The sequence below is a fragment of the Podospora pseudocomata genome (genome assembly GCF_035222375.1).
Source record: "Podospora pseudocomata strain CBS 415.72m chromosome 2 map unlocalized CBS415.72m_2.2, whole genome shotgun sequence".
NCBI classification, from domain to species: domain Eukaryota; kingdom Fungi; phylum Ascomycota; class Sordariomycetes; order Sordariales; family Podosporaceae; genus Podospora; species Podospora pseudocomata.
In genome coordinates this window covers 634,027-649,390 of record NW_026946366.1, presented here as the reverse complement: position 1 = coordinate 649,390, position 15,364 = coordinate 634,027, and the positions used below count along the sequence as shown (strand labels likewise).

Sequence of the window (15,364 nt, the reverse complement as noted above, 5' to 3'; positions counted from 1 at the left end):
CCCTCCTTCATGCTCCGCTAGCACCGCGCCCAGACCTCCTCCATGAACACCCAGAACGCCTTTGGTCCACCTCACTGGACGTGATATGTCGTGAATGCTGCGGTAACATGGACCAAGATGCCCAAAGCCATCGAGTATAAAGATCGCCGTTGCTGTCACCCTTGGTTCTGGTTCTTCATCCGTCGATCAGCACTCCCAGCCATCACCAGCCCACGGTCAAACATCCTCACCTATTCATTTCAGAGTGAGACTCAGCACACACATCTCTTCACCATGTCTAACAAGGCCGCTACCCTTCTCGCCGCCCTCTCGGGTGCTGCCCTCGTTGCCGCCCACGGCCACGTCTCCCACATCATCGTGAACGGTGTCTACTACCAGAACTATGACCCGACAACCCACTTCTACCAGCCCAACCCCCCTACCGTGATCGGCTGGTCTGCTCTTCAGCAGGACAACGGCTTCGTCGAGCCCAACAACTTCGGCACCACTGACATCATCTGCCACAAGTCTGCTGCTCCTGGTGGCGGCTCTGCCACTGTCAACGCCGGTGACAAGATCTCCATCGTCTGGACCCCCGAGTGGCCCGAGTCCCACATCGGCCCCGTCATCGACTACCTCGCCAACTGCAACGGCCCCTGCGAGACCGTCGACAAGACCTCCCTCCGCTGGTTCAAGATCGGCGGTGCCGGCTACAACCCCAACACCCGCACGTGGGCCGCCGACGACCTCCGTGCCAACGGCAACAGCTGGCTCGTCCAGATCCCCGCCGACCTCAAGGCCGGCAACTACGTCCTCCGCCACGAGATCATCGCCCTCCACGGCGGCTCTTCCCCCAACGGCGCCCAGGCCTATCCCCAGTGCCTGAACCTCCGCATCGTCGGTAACGGCAACAACTCCCCCGCCGGTGTCGCCGGCACCTCCCTCTACCGCGCCAACGACGCCGGTATCCTGTTCAACCCCTACGTCGCCAGCCCCAACTACCCCGTCCCCGGCCCTGCCCTCATCGCTGGCGCCGTCAGCTCCATCCCCCAGAGCAAGTCCACCGCCACCCGCACCGCCTCTGCCACCCTCCCCGGCGCTCCCGTCGTCACCCCCACCGCCGGCCCCGTCGTCACCACCTCCTCCGCCCCTGTCGTCCAGCCCCCCACCACTACCCTCGTCACTGTCACCTCCGCCCCTGCCACCTCTGCCGCTCCCGCTCCTACCGGCGGTGCTGGTGTTGCTCCCAAGTGGGGACAGTGCGGTGGCAACGGCTGGACTGGCCCTACCGTCTGCGCTTCCGGCTCTACTTGCACTGTTCTCAACCCTTACTACAGCCAGTGCATCTAAGTTTCTCTCTTTGAGAATTCTTGGAAGGGGGGAGATGTAAGAAAAATTTGGGAGGAAAAGAAGGGTTTTTTTTCTTTTTTTGCATGGCATAGCATAGCATTGCGTTTTGGGAGGGAGGGGGGGGGGGGATAAATCATCAGCATCAGTTTGGATGGGATGGGATTTGAGGAGGATTCAGTTGTATATACTTTTTGTTTTTGAGTTTTGGCTCTACCTTATTCCGGGAAAGAATGGAAATGTGTTTATAAACCTACTTACAAAGGGATTGGTTGTTGTGATTTGTGAATTGTACATTGCTGCTATTGTCAAAAGTTTTAAATTCTCCTCTGGCGGCGGAAGTATATGCTTTTTTCCCCTTAGTCATCCAAAGTCCTGGAGAGACGAGGGTTGTTAGATAGGTAAAGATGAGACAGGCATGCCAGGTACTTTGTGGACTCTGAATGACTACAGCCACACCCTGCAGGCGAGGAGGCTTACGAATCTATCTTTACGAGAACAAAATACCCGAACAATGACCCAAGATCTGCCCGAATCCCGTTCAAGTGAAAAGGTATACTAGCGGTACAGGAACATCTCCTTCCCTTCCGCCCATTAAGATAGATGATAACATCAATAGGGCTGAGTCCCCCGCCTCCCTGGGTACCTACCAACATCCCCAACATGCAGGTCATCTATCGGGGAAGGTTACACAAGTCAACCATCGTCCCTGCGAAGCTCAAATTCGCTGCTTTACACCGTCCGGCCGTGCACAGAAAAGCAGAGACAGTGATGAAAGCATCCAGAGGCCCAAAAGATGGTCAACAGACCCCTCTGTTAGTCCCCTGAGGCTTCTCGGCGATCCTGTAATATATATCCAAAGCCGTCCTACTATACTCAGTGGTCTATGGGCTCTCTTGTCAGGACTACCGATATTTTCTTCAGGGCCCTCATCATCCCAAGTGGAAGGTCTTGCTTCCTTGTTCGTTAATAGGCCCCGGTCAAGCCGATATCGACCGACCCCCGTGACTGAACAACATGTGCGGGTGGGGGGAGAAGATCCTGGCATGATGCAGTTACCTGTCATCTGTAAGGTGAACTTGATAGGTAGCTTCGCCCCATCCATCCCAGCGTTAAAATACCCTCCACCACGTTAAGGGTCCGGTAAAGTTGCATTGTTGAGCTTCGTTGTGTCAGCCAGAGCGGTGGGAGTGGGCAGCCAAGTTGGTTGAACCACATCCGGCAGGACCCCTTCTTACAGGTTGGCTGGCGGGAGAGTAGGCATGCGGTCAGCAAAGCCCTCCATCTTCTGTCCAGCATATCCGAAGCCCGACCCGGGAGTAGTCGGAGTTACTTCCGCTTCTGATGACATGTCAAAATAAGGCAGACTTCCCAAAGAATACAGCGCCTGCAGCAGATGGTGATCCAGAGTGGCAGCTGAGTTCCCTTTTCACTGTTGTTTTGGGGGTGGGGGGGGTTGTAAGAATAGTGTTGCATCTGGGTGATCCTATACAGTGACCCAACATTTCATGTGTACACAAAAGCAAACGACAGGATCACTGAAAAGTACTTCAAAATGTGATTCAGCCCTCCCGCTAACTTCACACTAACCCACCATGCTGCCCATCCCATGTCCCACACAAAAAAAAACCCCAATAAAATGAAATATCGTCAAAGTCGTAAGAGTAGAGTTTTTACACACAAATCATGGACCAGTATGGAAACAAAAGCCCAATGATACCAACAAAGGTATCAACATTGCCAGCATGATCAACAAGCAAAACAAATAAAAAGGTATCTAGACCGCCTCCCAACTTTCCCCTATGCTTTCCCCCGGTCTTGGAGATAATAAGCCATGTATATGTAAAATTCCGCCATATATCCAAGGTAAAAAGACAGCTAAACCAAAAAGATTCCTTTGTCTTATCCACCAGAAATATTCCCCGCGAGCTCCATCCTTGTATCCCAAGAAAAAAGATCACCATTCTACCTGGGGGCCCATCCCAAAAGCGCCAAAAGATGAGCCTCCTGCCCCGCCATTTACCTGGTTCCCAAACATATCCCAGTCCAATGCGCTAGCATCCAGGTACCCCAGGAATGAGTCCAGATTGTTGTCCGGGATGCCTGTGTGTGCCCCTACTGCCAAAGCCGCCGGTGTGTAAGGATCTGGTGGTGTAGGCTCCGATTTGTAGTCATCGTTTGGCATCGATGTCCTTAGCCTGTCCACGTAGAACGGTGTCTCTGGCCTGTGGCCTGTCCTTTGCGTGAGTGTTTCTTCTCTCTTCCTCCACGCCTTCAAGATAAACACTGCAAGCGCGGCATGGAGTTTGTTGTTGGTGTCGAAAAGCTCGGGGTGGAACGTGTAAACCACCTCAACCTGTCTCCAAGCCCGTTCGACTAGTACACCTTCTGTGCGGTGGCAGAGTTGGCCGGCCATGTACATGAAGATATCGATCTGGAAATGTGCGAGGGAAAACCACATAAAGCCTTTGTCCTTGGTGGAGATGTAGTTTGCTTCGTTGTGCTCTAATGTGCCGATGGCGATTTTGAAGGTGTTGTCTTTGAGTGTGCGGACCTCTCCGCCCCATTCTGGCTGGTGTTTGGCTGGGGTGATGAGTTCCATGATCTTATCGATGATGTGCGTCCGCATGTTGACGGCCATTTGGTGAACTGGGCCGGCGAGAGGATCGCAATACTTGTCGAGAATGCTGAGGAGGTTGTTGCCCAAGGTTTCTACCGTCCGCCGGTACTCGATCATTTCTTGTTCAGGAGGGCCTCCTCCATCACGTTCGGATACAAAGTCGCTTTGTGAGGTTAGCAAGAACATGGTATCGAAGCCCGGAGTTTCCACCAAAAATTTAGCAAAGGCGTATATAAGTAAGCAGAAAATCATCTCTGTTGGCCCTTCGCGGTCCTGGAATGGCTCTGTCGCTGATGGGAAGATGTCGGCGTCGTTGAGGTTCTTGGGCGGTTTTGTGTCCCAGTTTCGTGGAAGGAGCGAATGGCTGAGGCCGGAGAAGATGGCATATTTGGAATCGACCATGATGATCTGCCACCATAACCGACGGCGCATTTCAGACTCGAATGGGGGGAGACCAAGAGTTTCGCCATCACGATGCATTCCCATTTTTTGGGCGATACGAATAACTACGCCGTTGAGAATCCACGCGGCATGGCGATTGTATCGACCTTGTAAAGAGATCTGTGCGCCGTGTTAGCAGCCGGAGCGTCTTCAAGACGATGCTGATGGACATACCAGGTAGATCACAAGGGCCTGCAAAATGGTCAAATCGTGGGTCTTAAGGAAGCCCAGCCTGAGCAAGGCCAACCGCACACCCGACGAGAACCTTTGAAGCGCTTCCTCTCTCGAGTAACCCAGCAGATTCTGACATTCATCTGCGTCTAGCGCGACAACAGCCATGAGAAAAATAGAGAAGAGGAGCGCTTCGACATTCTTCGGCAATGACTGCGACCCGCCGACCGCCTCGGCCAAGTACGGTTGCAAAGTCGGGACGTGTATAATCTTTGTCAGTGGGTTGACCCTGTCCAGATATATCTGCCACAGACGTATCACATGGGCGGCATCTGGCCAGAGTGTCTCGATTTTAATGTTGGGGGAACCATCGCCAAGGAGGAGATCTGAGTTCTCATCAGGCGCAGTATCAGACGTGCTATCATCGTGGTCATCCGAGTCGACTATTTGCCTCATTGCTCGAAGCTGTATGGGACGCATCCTATGTGAGTGCATGTTTCTTCCACTGCGATACACAGGCGACAAGAACAACCCACCTCATCATAAACAGAGCTCAGCATTGGGTTGTCTATGAACCGCATGCTCCCTTCATCCCTAACCAGCTGGCCGGCTGGCTGCCATTTGAGATAGCTCTCATCGAAGGCGGGCTGTTGCAATGCTCTTGGCGTCGTCACACTGCCCTCGGGCTTCTCGGTCGCATACTCTTTGAGCAACTCTTCACAGCGAGCCAGCCTCTCCTGGAGGTCCTGGTTTGGTCGTCTTCGCTTGCGCGCAGGGGCGGGAGTGGATGGTGTACACTTGACATTGGCCTTGGTGCAGTTGGAGCATGGAAAATTTCTATCGCATTTGATCTTTCGGTGTTGGCATAGAACGCAGGCAAGAATGCGCGTGGGCTTGTTCGAGGGTGGCGGCGCGACGGAGGGGTTCGATAGGGGGGCCGAAGTGGTTGAGCTTGGGGTGGATGAGGATGCCATGGCGACGGAAGAAAACAAGCCGTGGCACAACCTTTGCCTTTGCGCGCGTCGGAGAGAGCAGGAGAAACAAGACCAACAACGAAAGAGTCAGAAGAGGCGAATTGGGACTAATCAGCTAGCATGATGCTACGCCGAGTGTATTTTTCTCGAATCCGTATTCTTTCGAACCTAGTGGCTACCGCAAGGAGTGAGTAACTTGGAACCTCGTCGGAACCTCAAGAACAAGGTCGAGGGCGAGGGCGTGTGGCGGGCGTTAAGAATGGAGGGGCAAAAGAGGTATGGGTATGGTGGGGGTTCAGTAGGTGCCGTACCGTGGGCGCGGTGTGTAGATGGCGGGAGAGATCTTCAACTCCACTCCCAGACCGTTTTCGTTTTCGAAAGAAGCTCTCCCTGAATAATAACACCCTGGATGCCTAAGCTCAGTCAGCGACACTGTGTGTGACCTGTGCCACCCACCTCGGCGTATAAGTACCCACGTTTAAAGTTTGAAGTGACGCTGCAGGAGCGGGGATATCTGATGCTTATTGGGAGATGCTCGTAAGTATCGAGTGAGATGAGTTGAATCTGGCAGAGTCATCCAAAGTTCCTTCATAGAGGATGCCCAAAGAGCTCCTTGTGTACCGCCGGAATCTTCCCGCCCTCGCTTTGGTCGACAGGGGCCAGGGGGACAGCCAGCACTCCGAGTGGAGATATCTTCAATTGGATTTTTCAGGACTGTGTCGATTTGGTCTTCTTTGGTCCACTGGCACCTCGCAAAGACTGCGAAATGTGGCCGGGAAGTGTGCGTGCCGGCTACGTAATGCAACTGGTGGAGTCTGGGCGGCTTCTGTGCATCTCTTTGTTTGTCGGACATCGGTGTTGGTGTGTCCCCGGTAGGAAATAGGACGGCTTTGTCAGCCTCTTATTAGCGCATAGCCGCTGTGATTGGGCCACAAATTCCCCGATTGGGCTGATTGGAGCACTGCTAGCCTTGTACCCTTGATCGATAAGATCCTGAATACGCGGATCTTGGGACGGGAGCTCAAGATGCGAGGAATGCGAACACGAGCACGCCCGGGGTGGCCTAAATAAGCTCCCATAACCGTATCTACCAAGCATCTGCATCTTCCCAAAGCTCTGGGTTTTCTTCGGCTGTAACCGCAAGTTTGTTTACTTTAACCTCAACTTCGTGAGGCTCAACAAGTCTGCACACATGGAGATCCCAGGCCACCCACAGTGTTGGATATGGAACTGTCAAGTTGGCCCCTTTTCCAGCCCTTACCTTACCAGCGCCTCTTGCCGTAACTCGAAACAATCATTCGACGACGACGGAAAACTCGGAAATTATCTACACATACCGCATACGTATACCATAGTCACCGCCTCACAGCTCATTTCTGGAGGCCTCTGGCGATACACAGGTCTGCCGAAGGTCTGCGATGTTGCCGGTATGGTCCCGTCGCATGTCCGCAGGATTTGCTCCGACATACAAACTGTCCGGAGCCCGCGCCCCCCGTCCTGCGAATAAGAAGTACGGAGCACGGCACAGTATCTTGGGATCACATGCTTTTGAAGTTTTGAAAGATCCCGGCTGCGGGCTGATTTATTGTGCGAATTGTGGCTCATAATGAAACCATGTACATCAAATGGCTCACCAGGGGTATCGACGCCCAAATTCCTCGGTGTTTTAAGATGGTGCTGAGGTCATAGACGAGGTGGGTTCGGTATCATGGCACCGCGGTACTCCGTAAAGATGCCAAGGGCCACGGTGAGCCCTCTGCCGGTGGGCACGTGAGCAGTGCGGTGAACGGTGAGGGCGAACGGCAATCTGGGGTTCAAACGACAGGGGTCTTTTGCCGGCCGGTGGCCACTCCCCACTAAATTTTCATGTCGCCCGCCCACTCGAATTGGAGACATTTGCAATCGTCCCCTCCGATCCCGCAATCCACTCTCCATTCGTCTTGATATCGCTGTGTGTTTTTTGGAATTGGCGAGATTGTTGCTCTCTCAAGACAATCATGTTTGCGCCTGTGGTATGTCGCAATGAACAACAACCTCGTTTGGGACTCAATGGCTAACCATCCACCAGAGAAGAAGTCTAGCTCTGGCTGCAAGCCGGGGTGGCCGCCAGGTCCTCCTGTCAGCGAGGAGTCAGCGACCATTGTCGATTCCTCGAGTGCGCACCGCCGCCTATTCCACAACACCACGCCTTCGTCAAGAAGCCTTCCACTCCCAGCTCGAGAACGCTGCCCCTCTTCCCTCCGCCAAGTCTGCCACCCAAACACCACAAACATTGACCGAGAAGATCGTCCAGAGATACTCGGTGGGCCTTGCGCCAGGCAAGACGGTCAAGTCTGGCGACTATGTGACCCTCGCACCACACCACTGCATGACGCACGACAACTCATGGCCAGTCGCCATGAAGTTCATGTCCATCGGCGCCTCCAAGATTCATGACAACAGGCAGGTCGTTATGACGCTGGACCACGACGTCCAGAACAAGAGCGAGGCCAACTTGAAAAAGTATCGTCAGATCGAGGAGTTTGCTGGCAAGCACGGCGTTGACTTTTATCCTGCTGGTCGGGGTATTGGTCACCAGATCATGGTGGAGGAGGGCTATGCGTGGCCAGGAACCGTCACTGTTGCCTCGGACTCCCACAGCAACATGTATGGTGGTGTGGGCTGCCTGGGTACACCCATGGTGCGCACCGATGCTGCCAGCATCTGGGCTACAGGGCGAACCTGGTGGCAGATTCCCCCAATTGCCAAGGTTACCCTCACTGGCATTCTCCCACCTGGAGTAACTGGCAAGGATGTGATCGTCGCTCTTTGCGGTCTGTTCAACAATGACGACGTTCTCAACCACGCCATCGAGTTTACCGGCTCTGAGGAGACCATGCGTAGCCTTTCCATCGATGACCGTCTGGCTATCGCCAACATGACCACCGAGTGGGGTGCTCTCAGTGGACTGTTCCCTATCGACTCTGTCTTGCAGCAATGGCTCAGAGCCAAGGCGACGACGGCGGCCATGTTCAACCCCGAGGCCGCCAAGGGCAAGTTCACACACGAAAAGATTGACGATTTGATCAACAACCAGCTCAGAGCCGACCCTGGTGCCACCTATGCCAAGTCACTCTATCTCAACCTGTCTACTCTCTCGCCATTTGTTGCTGGCCCCAACTCCGTCAAGGTTGCTACCCCACTTAAGGACCTCGAGGCCCAGGATATCAAGCTGAACAAGGCCTACCTCGTTTCTTGCACCAACTCCCGTGCCTCTGATATCGCCGCCGCCGCTAATGTCTTCAGGGAAGTCGCCAAGGACGGCGTTATTCCCAAGGTTGCTGAGGGTGTCAAGTTCTACATTGCTGCTGCTTCTACGCTGGAGCAAGCGGCTGCTGAGGAGGCGGGTGACTGGCAGGTGCTCCTTGCCGCTGGTGCCGAGCCCCTCCCCTCTGGCTGTGGCCCTTGTATTGGTCTCGGAACTGGTCTGCTCGAGCCCGGTGAGGTCGGTATCAGCGCCAGCAACCGCAACTTCAAGGGCAGAATGGGTTCCACCGATGCCAAGGCCTATCTTGCCAGCCCCGAAGTCGTTGCTGCCAGCGCCCTCAAGGGCAAGATTGCTGGTCCAGGCTGGTACCAGAAGCCAGAGGGTGTCGAGAAGGTCATCATTGGCGAGGGTAACGGAGATGTGGTGCAGGACAAGGCCATAAGCATTGAGGAGGCTCTCGACAAGCTGATCGCTCAGGCCGACAGCATGATTGCCAGTGCTGAGAAGGAGTTCTCTGGTGACGAGGCTGCTGCTGCTGAGTCCGCTGCCGAGGACGAGACCCTCACCGAGATCCTCCCTGGCTTCCCTGAGAAGATCGAGGGCGAGATTGTCTTTTGCGACGCCGACAACATCAACACTGATGGTATCTACCCCGGCAAGTACACCTATCAAGACAACGTCACCACCGAAAAGATGGCCGAGGTCTGCATGGAGAACTACGACAAGGAGTTTGGCCAGGTGGCCAAGGAGGGTGATATCCTTGTTTCTGGTTTCAACTTTGGTTGTGGTAGCTCGCGTGAGCAGGCTGCTACTGCTATCCTGGCCAAGAAGATTCCACTTGTGGTTTCAGGCAGCTTTGGTAACATTTTTAGCAGGAACAGCATCAACAATGCGCTGATGGGCGTTGAGGTACCAAGGCTGGTGCAGAGGTTGAGGGAGACTTTCAAGGCTGATGGTGAGGGTAACAAGGTGCTTACCCGGAGGACGGGCTGGAAGTTGGTGTGGGATGTGAGGAGGAGCAAGGTCACTGTCACCGAGGGTGAGGGTGGCCAGCAGTGGAGCCAGAAGGTGGGTGAGCTCCCGCCAAATGTGCAGGAGATCATTGCGAGGGGAGGGTTGGAGAAGTGGGTTAAGAGCCAGATTGAGGCTTGAGATACCTGGTCTTGTAAAGAAGACTGGGTTTGGTTTTTGGTTGTATATAGCATGCATGTATGGCCCTCTTCTTTGCAGGTGATACCATTGTTTCTGCGTTGGAGGGTGGGCTTTTGGAGGATTTGTCTTTTGCTTGGTTACACAAAATTTATGGTAGATAAAAATTGGGGGTTCATGAGCAGACAGACAATGGAATGGAAAACTGAGATTTTTGATGAACAATATGTTTGAGTTTTTTTTGTAAGCAGGGCCGTTGCCCTCTGTGTTTTGTCTTTTTTTTTTAACTCTCTTTATACTGTCACTATTACTGTTTTGAAGAACTTCCCTCTCTTTTTTATTCCTCTTCTTCCTGGCGGTAGTTGTCAAGGTCGAAGGCTTGGGGCCGATGACGGTTTTGGTGATGGTGAATGGGATGATGTCGAGGGATATGGGGGTGGTTTTGACGGGGCGGTTATCCAGTACGAAATTCAACATCTGATCCCGGCAGCCGGGAAAGTTGTTGAAGCCGTTGTATTTGTTATAGAACTTTTTGGGCTCACCGTAGAAGCAGGCGTGTATGGTGCCGAAAGGGCGGGGTAGGACATGAGTGTGGAGGTGGAGGGTGGTGCCGGGGTTGTAAGGGTGAGGTTGTGGGTTGGAGGTGGTCATGGTTGCTGAGTTTACCTATTTGGATTGAGGAGAGAGGAAAGAAGTCGAGAAGTCAAAGGTGAATTGGTTGCAAAAGCCTGAAATTAAGTTTGGTTGTGTGGCCCGCATCTAAGTCTGCGGCATGGGTTCGAGGCCCGAAAGATGTGTGGTAGATAGTTCATTTTTATTTGCCTTCCAAATTTTGTTCTTGTAGATTTTCGTCCTCGATCTTCTGTGTTTTTGTCTCTGGCTCCAAATTACTATCATCATCATCAACCTTCGTAAGCGCCCTTGAAGGAACGCGGTCAGCGGGTATCAACGCCCTCTTCCTCTTTGCTCTTACCACCTTGCTGTGTTTCGTGCTCTTGATGTGCTGTTGCCATAGTTCCTCGGTCAGCAAAGTCTTTTCGCACACCTCACAGTATTTTCGACATGGTGTATCCTTTCGGTTACTCCTCTCAAGCGCCTCGGCCAGCACCTCACGAGCGGCCTCTGAGATTGAGATAGGAGCAGGGAGCGACTCCTTGCTGGTAAGAAACTTCTCGGCGATGTAAACGCCCTTTTCCAAGACTTCTTGGTGCCAGGTGTCGAGATTGGAGCTATCAAGGAGATAGAGCTTGTCCATCAGGTTCTCTTCCTGGAGAGAAGTGAGGGTCTTGGTAGACATCCACCTTAGCTGGTACTTAGCATACTGGCGGGTCGCTGTCTTGGTATCCTCTATCCCGGCAGCCATCAACTTTGCTAGATTGGCCTCATCATCCGGGTTTTCCTTCCGGGCTTGGAGATAAGGCTCGAATTGGCGAAATCCGATAGACTGCCAGATTCCCTTGGAACGATCGACTGTTTTCCCGGTGGCTAGACGAGATTGGAGGTACTCGTAGACTTCAGAAGTTTCGTCTACCAGACCGTTCTTGACCATTTTGTCCACTCGTTTGTCGAGACGAGTGTTGAGGGGGTCGCGATGGGCATAGAGCCAAAAGATGAGAACATCACCAAGACTTGGGTCCTGATATGGCGATCTGGCTCGTTTCTTGGTTTTCTGTTCTGCATAGATTTCTGATGCTGTGCGGCCCGTAGCAAAGTAGATTTCAAGCGAGGTTCGAATCTTGCGGACGTCATTCGGGTGCCATTTGTCGGCCATGGCAGGATCTACTTCGCGAAGTTTTGCCCACATAGCTTCGCCTGAGCTGTTGAGGATGGGATGCTGCGCTGCCAGTTCTTCGCGGTTTGAGGTCCAGCCCTCTTCGGAGGTCTTTTGGTTCTCCACAAGTCTCTGGTCAAATAGGAGGCCATCGATGTAGTAGGAGCTGCCACCAACTAGGATGGGAAGTTTGTCTCGGGAACGGATCTCAGAGATGATACGAGTGGCTTCCTGCTTGAAGCGGGTCACGAACCAGGGATCTTCGCCCAGTTCGATGTTACCAAGTAAGTGATGAGGAATCCCCTTCTGCTCTTTGAGTGTGATCTTGTTGGTGATGATGGGCAGGCCTTTGTACATTTGCATGGCATCGGCGTTGATGACCTCGCCGTTGAAGCGGGTGGCCAGCTCAACGGCGAGCTATTATGGGACAGTGGTCAACAACGGACGCCAAGGCTAGATGAGATGCACTTACATCTGACTTGCCGGTGCCGGTTGACCCATAGATGATAATGAGAGGCTTCATTCTCTTGATAATGGGGATTTGTGGTGCTTTTGATACTGGTATCTGCACGCGGGGTGCTGTGGAGAAGAGTCGCAGAGTTTGCAGAAAGAACTTCATGTGGGAGGTAGGACGGGATGTTGTTGTGTGCGGCCAGCCAACTATGGATAGGTAAGCCAGCTCATAACTTTGAGGAGATTCTTTTCTTTTCCAGCTCCAAATTCACTTTGAAGTGAATGTGAGGCTCCCCATGTCTCTCCAACGGCCAATTGGAGAAGGGGACCCTTGGCGTTGGCAAAAAGCTTGGTCTGGTCGGAGCTGGCCGCAGGCTGGTCGCTGCACAGGAAAGGGGGACGTGCGCAGCGTTTTGGGTGGTCAGGGGTCACGTGTGGATCCATTCGAAATTGGACACATCACAGAATAACTTTGAAGCCAGATCTCTACGCAGCCGCCTCCTCTGCTCCATATCCAGAGCTGAGCATCACCTTCTTCCTTTTTTTCTTCCCCCAATTGCGCCGACGACACTCGCCATCCCCAAGAGTTGTTGTCGCTCACTGACGCCCTTCCTTTTCTTCTGGATGGTTTACTAATTTATTTTTTTCTATTTCCACATCCCACTGCCCACCATGAGTTCTTGTGAGTACCTGACCTGTCTGCCCACTTCCCTGGCGCGTCATGACGACAGCTTCGCGCTGGCCTTCAACCTTGCCCAACAACAGCTCCCCCGCCTCTTTGGAGCTTTGCGGCTTTGCAATTGGCATCTCCTTTTGCCGATTCCGCCCTCTAGCATTGCCAGCTCCCACCTGAGAAGCTCCCGTTTGCGACAGTTGCGCTGACCAGTCTTCGCCATGCAGTACGATTTCTCGACCTGGTCAAGCCCTTTGTGCCGTTCCTCCCCGAGGTTCAGCAGCCAGAGACCAAGATTCCCTTCAACCAAAAGTTGATGTGGACTGGCTTGACACTGCTCATCTTCTTGGTGATGAGCCAGATGCCCCTCTACGGCATTGTCTCGTCAGACACATCCGATCCTCTATACTGGCTGCGCATGATGATGGCGAGTAACCGTGGTACACTGATGGAATTGGGTATCACTCCCATTATCTCGTCTGGCATGGTCTTCCAGCTTCTTGCCGGCACCCACATGATCGATGTCAACCTCGACCTCAAGTCCGACCGTGAGCTCTACCAGACCGCCCAGAAGCTCTTCGCCCTCATTCTCTCCGTTGGTACCGCCACTGTCTACGTCTTCACCGGTCTCTACGGCCCTCCCAGCGATCTCGGTGCCGGTATTGTCTTCCTCCTGATCCTTCAGCTGGTTCTTGCTGGCATGATCGTCATTCTCCTCGATGAGCTCCTCCAGAAGGGCTATGGTCTTGGCAGCGGTATCTCGCTCTTCATTGCCACCAACATCTGCGAGTCCATCATGTGGAAGGCTTTCTCCCCCACCTCGATCAACACCGGCCGTGGCCCCGAGTACGAGGGTGCCGTTATCGCTCTCTTCCACCTCCTCATGACCTGGCCCAACAAGCAGAGAGCTCTCCAGGAGGCTTTCTACAGACAGAACCTGCCCAACATCATGAACCTCCTCGCCACCCTCCTCGTCTTCGCCGCTGTCATCTACCTCCAGGGCTTCCGCGTCGAGATTCCTGTCAAGTCGTCCCGCCAGCGTGGTGCTCGTGGCTCGTACCCCATCCGCCTGTTCTACACCTCAAACATGCCCATCATGCTTCAGTCCGCCCTCTCCTCCAACATCTTCCTGATCAGCCAGATGCTCTACTCTCGCTTCTCCGAGAACCTTCTGGTCCGTCTTTTCGGTGTCTGGGAGGCCAAGGACGGCTCTTCGCAGCTCTCCGCCATCTCCGGTCTCGTCTACTACATGTCTCCTCCCCTCAACTTCAAGGACGCCATGCTTGACCCCATCCACACCTTCGTCTACATTGCCTACATGCTCACCGCCTGCGCCGTCTTCTCCAAGACCTGGATTGAGGTTTCTGGCTCCAGCCCCCGCGATGTTGCCAAGCAACTAAAGGACCAGGGTCTCGTTATGGCTGGCCACCGTGAGCAGAGCATGTACAAGGAGCTCAAGCGCATTATCCCCACTGCCGCTGCCTTCGGTGGCGCCTGCATTGGTGCTCTCTCTGTTGCCAGCGACCTCATGGGTGCGCTCGGCTCCGGTACCGGAACTCTTCTTGCTGTTACGTAAGTTTACCCACCTCTTCACTCTTCAAGTTGTACATCATGCTAACCTGTGTATCCAGCATCATTTATGGGTACTTCGAGATCGCTGCCAAGGAGGGTGATCTGTCCGGCATGAAGGGGATGATCATGGGTTAAAAATAGCGGATAGCACGCTTGTGCTTCTGTTTTTTCCCATATGAATGAAGTTAGGTAGCCACGATGTCATGATCTCAGCGAGGTCGTCGATACGAAAGGACTACCGGAACATATACCATATACACATTTTTTGATTTATTGTTGTTTGTAATGGCCTGGGGGAGTTGATCATGGGCCGCCGTGTACTGTATTAAAAAGCAAATGTCATAAAGGGAGGCTTCCTAAAAGTGGGCGGGGGGGCGTATTGCATCAGGAGGTTATTACCCAGGAAGTCAATTTGTTAGATGTTTGATAGCGTGGAATGGTCAGGGGCTCAGGCGCTCGGGATTGTTCTCCAGAATCAGGTTACGAATGGGTGACGATTTCCGATGAGAGTGTGATAGTGTACATTAACGTCTGGATGTTTGGGTAGTCTGTATATACGAAGCGGATATGGGTTCGGCAAGCTCAAAGGCAGGTGACACGGCAACGTTTGTGTGCCGATGGATGGTGCAAGATGGACCAATCCTATATGCAGGACAGCGTGTACATGCAGCCAGAGGTGGCTCCCATGTGGGAGAGGCAGGATTTGTGTCTTCTAGTACCTTCACCGCAGTCGGATGTTGTGTAAGAGTTACTTGACAAAGTTATTATGGGAGTTCCCTCTGATGTTCAGTTGAAAAAAAGATTCACACTCGATGGTCAAGCAGTTTCTCAGATCCTTGGCATGTGGTCATGGACAAAATAATAGACTGCAACTTGAAGCAAGGGCCCAAAAGATAATAGGAACATCTTAGTTCAAAGCCCTTGACCAAAAGAGCAGCCTCCATTTCTTTTTTCTCTGATGTGCTTG

The 15,364-nt window shown here is 53.1% G+C and overlaps 6 protein-coding genes across 6 annotated transcripts; 3 read left to right on the top strand and 3 right to left on the bottom strand.

The window, feature by feature from the left end:
• Positions 1 to 273: 273 nt before the first annotated feature.
• CEL61A (glycoside hydrolase 61) lies at positions 274 to 1,329 on the top strand (the record flags this gene model as incomplete). Its single annotated transcript, XM_062887554.1, has 1 exon — positions 274 to 1,329. One exon carries the CDS (start codon positions 274 to 276, stop codon positions 1,327 to 1,329), a length of 1,056 nt encoding a protein of 351 aa, XP_062745671.1.
• Positions 1,330 to 3,064: 1,735 nt separating this feature from the next.
• Positions 3,065 to 6,266, bottom strand: QC762_206520 (uncharacterized protein). The gene is made up of 4 exons (XM_062887553.1): positions 6,009 to 6,266; positions 5,095 to 5,945; positions 4,562 to 5,023; positions 3,065 to 4,507 (listed from the first exon to the last, which is right to left on the bottom strand). The coding sequence occupies exons 2-4, from the start codon at positions 5,530 to 5,532 to the stop codon at positions 3,284 to 3,286; spliced, it is 2,124 nt and encodes a 707-aa protein (XP_062745670.1). The 5' UTR covers positions 5,533 to 5,945; positions 6,009 to 6,266; the 3' UTR covers positions 3,065 to 3,283.
• Positions 6,267 to 6,568: 302 nt separating this feature from the next.
• On the top strand, positions 6,569 to 10,153 carry LYS4 (mitochondrial Homoaconitase). The gene is made up of 2 exons (XM_062883319.1): positions 6,569 to 7,544; positions 7,601 to 10,153. The coding sequence occupies exons 1-2, from the start codon at positions 7,530 to 7,532 to the stop codon at positions 9,929 to 9,931; spliced, it is 2,346 nt and encodes a 781-aa protein (XP_062745669.1). The 5' UTR covers positions 6,569 to 7,529; the 3' UTR covers positions 9,932 to 10,153.
• QC762_0038210 (uncharacterized protein) lies at positions 9,626 to 10,579 on the bottom strand (the record flags this gene model as incomplete). Its single annotated transcript, XM_062883318.1, has 1 exon — positions 9,626 to 10,579. One exon carries the CDS (start codon positions 10,577 to 10,579, stop codon positions 9,626 to 9,628), a length of 954 nt encoding a protein of 317 aa, XP_062745668.1.
• A 163-nt stretch (positions 10,580 to 10,742) lies between these two features.
• On the bottom strand, positions 10,743 to 12,521 carry tit1 (tRNA dimethylallyltransferase, mitochondrial; the record flags this gene model as incomplete). The annotated part of the gene is made up of 2 exons (XM_062887552.1): positions 12,172 to 12,521; positions 10,743 to 12,116 (listed from the first exon to the last, which is right to left on the bottom strand). The coding sequence occupies exons 1-2, from the start codon at positions 12,316 to 12,318 to the stop codon at positions 10,743 to 10,745; spliced, it is 1,521 nt and encodes a 506-aa protein (XP_062745667.1). The 5' UTR covers positions 12,319 to 12,521.
• Positions 12,522 to 12,645: 124 nt separating this feature from the next.
• On the top strand, positions 12,646 to 14,977 carry SEC61 (translocon subunit). Its single transcript, XM_062887551.1, has 3 exons — positions 12,646 to 12,834; positions 13,053 to 14,397; positions 14,457 to 14,977. Exons 1-3 carry the CDS (start codon positions 12,825 to 12,827, stop codon positions 14,530 to 14,532), a joined length of 1,431 nt encoding a protein of 476 aa, XP_062745666.1. The 5' UTR covers positions 12,646 to 12,824; the 3' UTR covers positions 14,533 to 14,977.
• Positions 14,978 to 15,364: the final 387 nt, after the last annotated feature.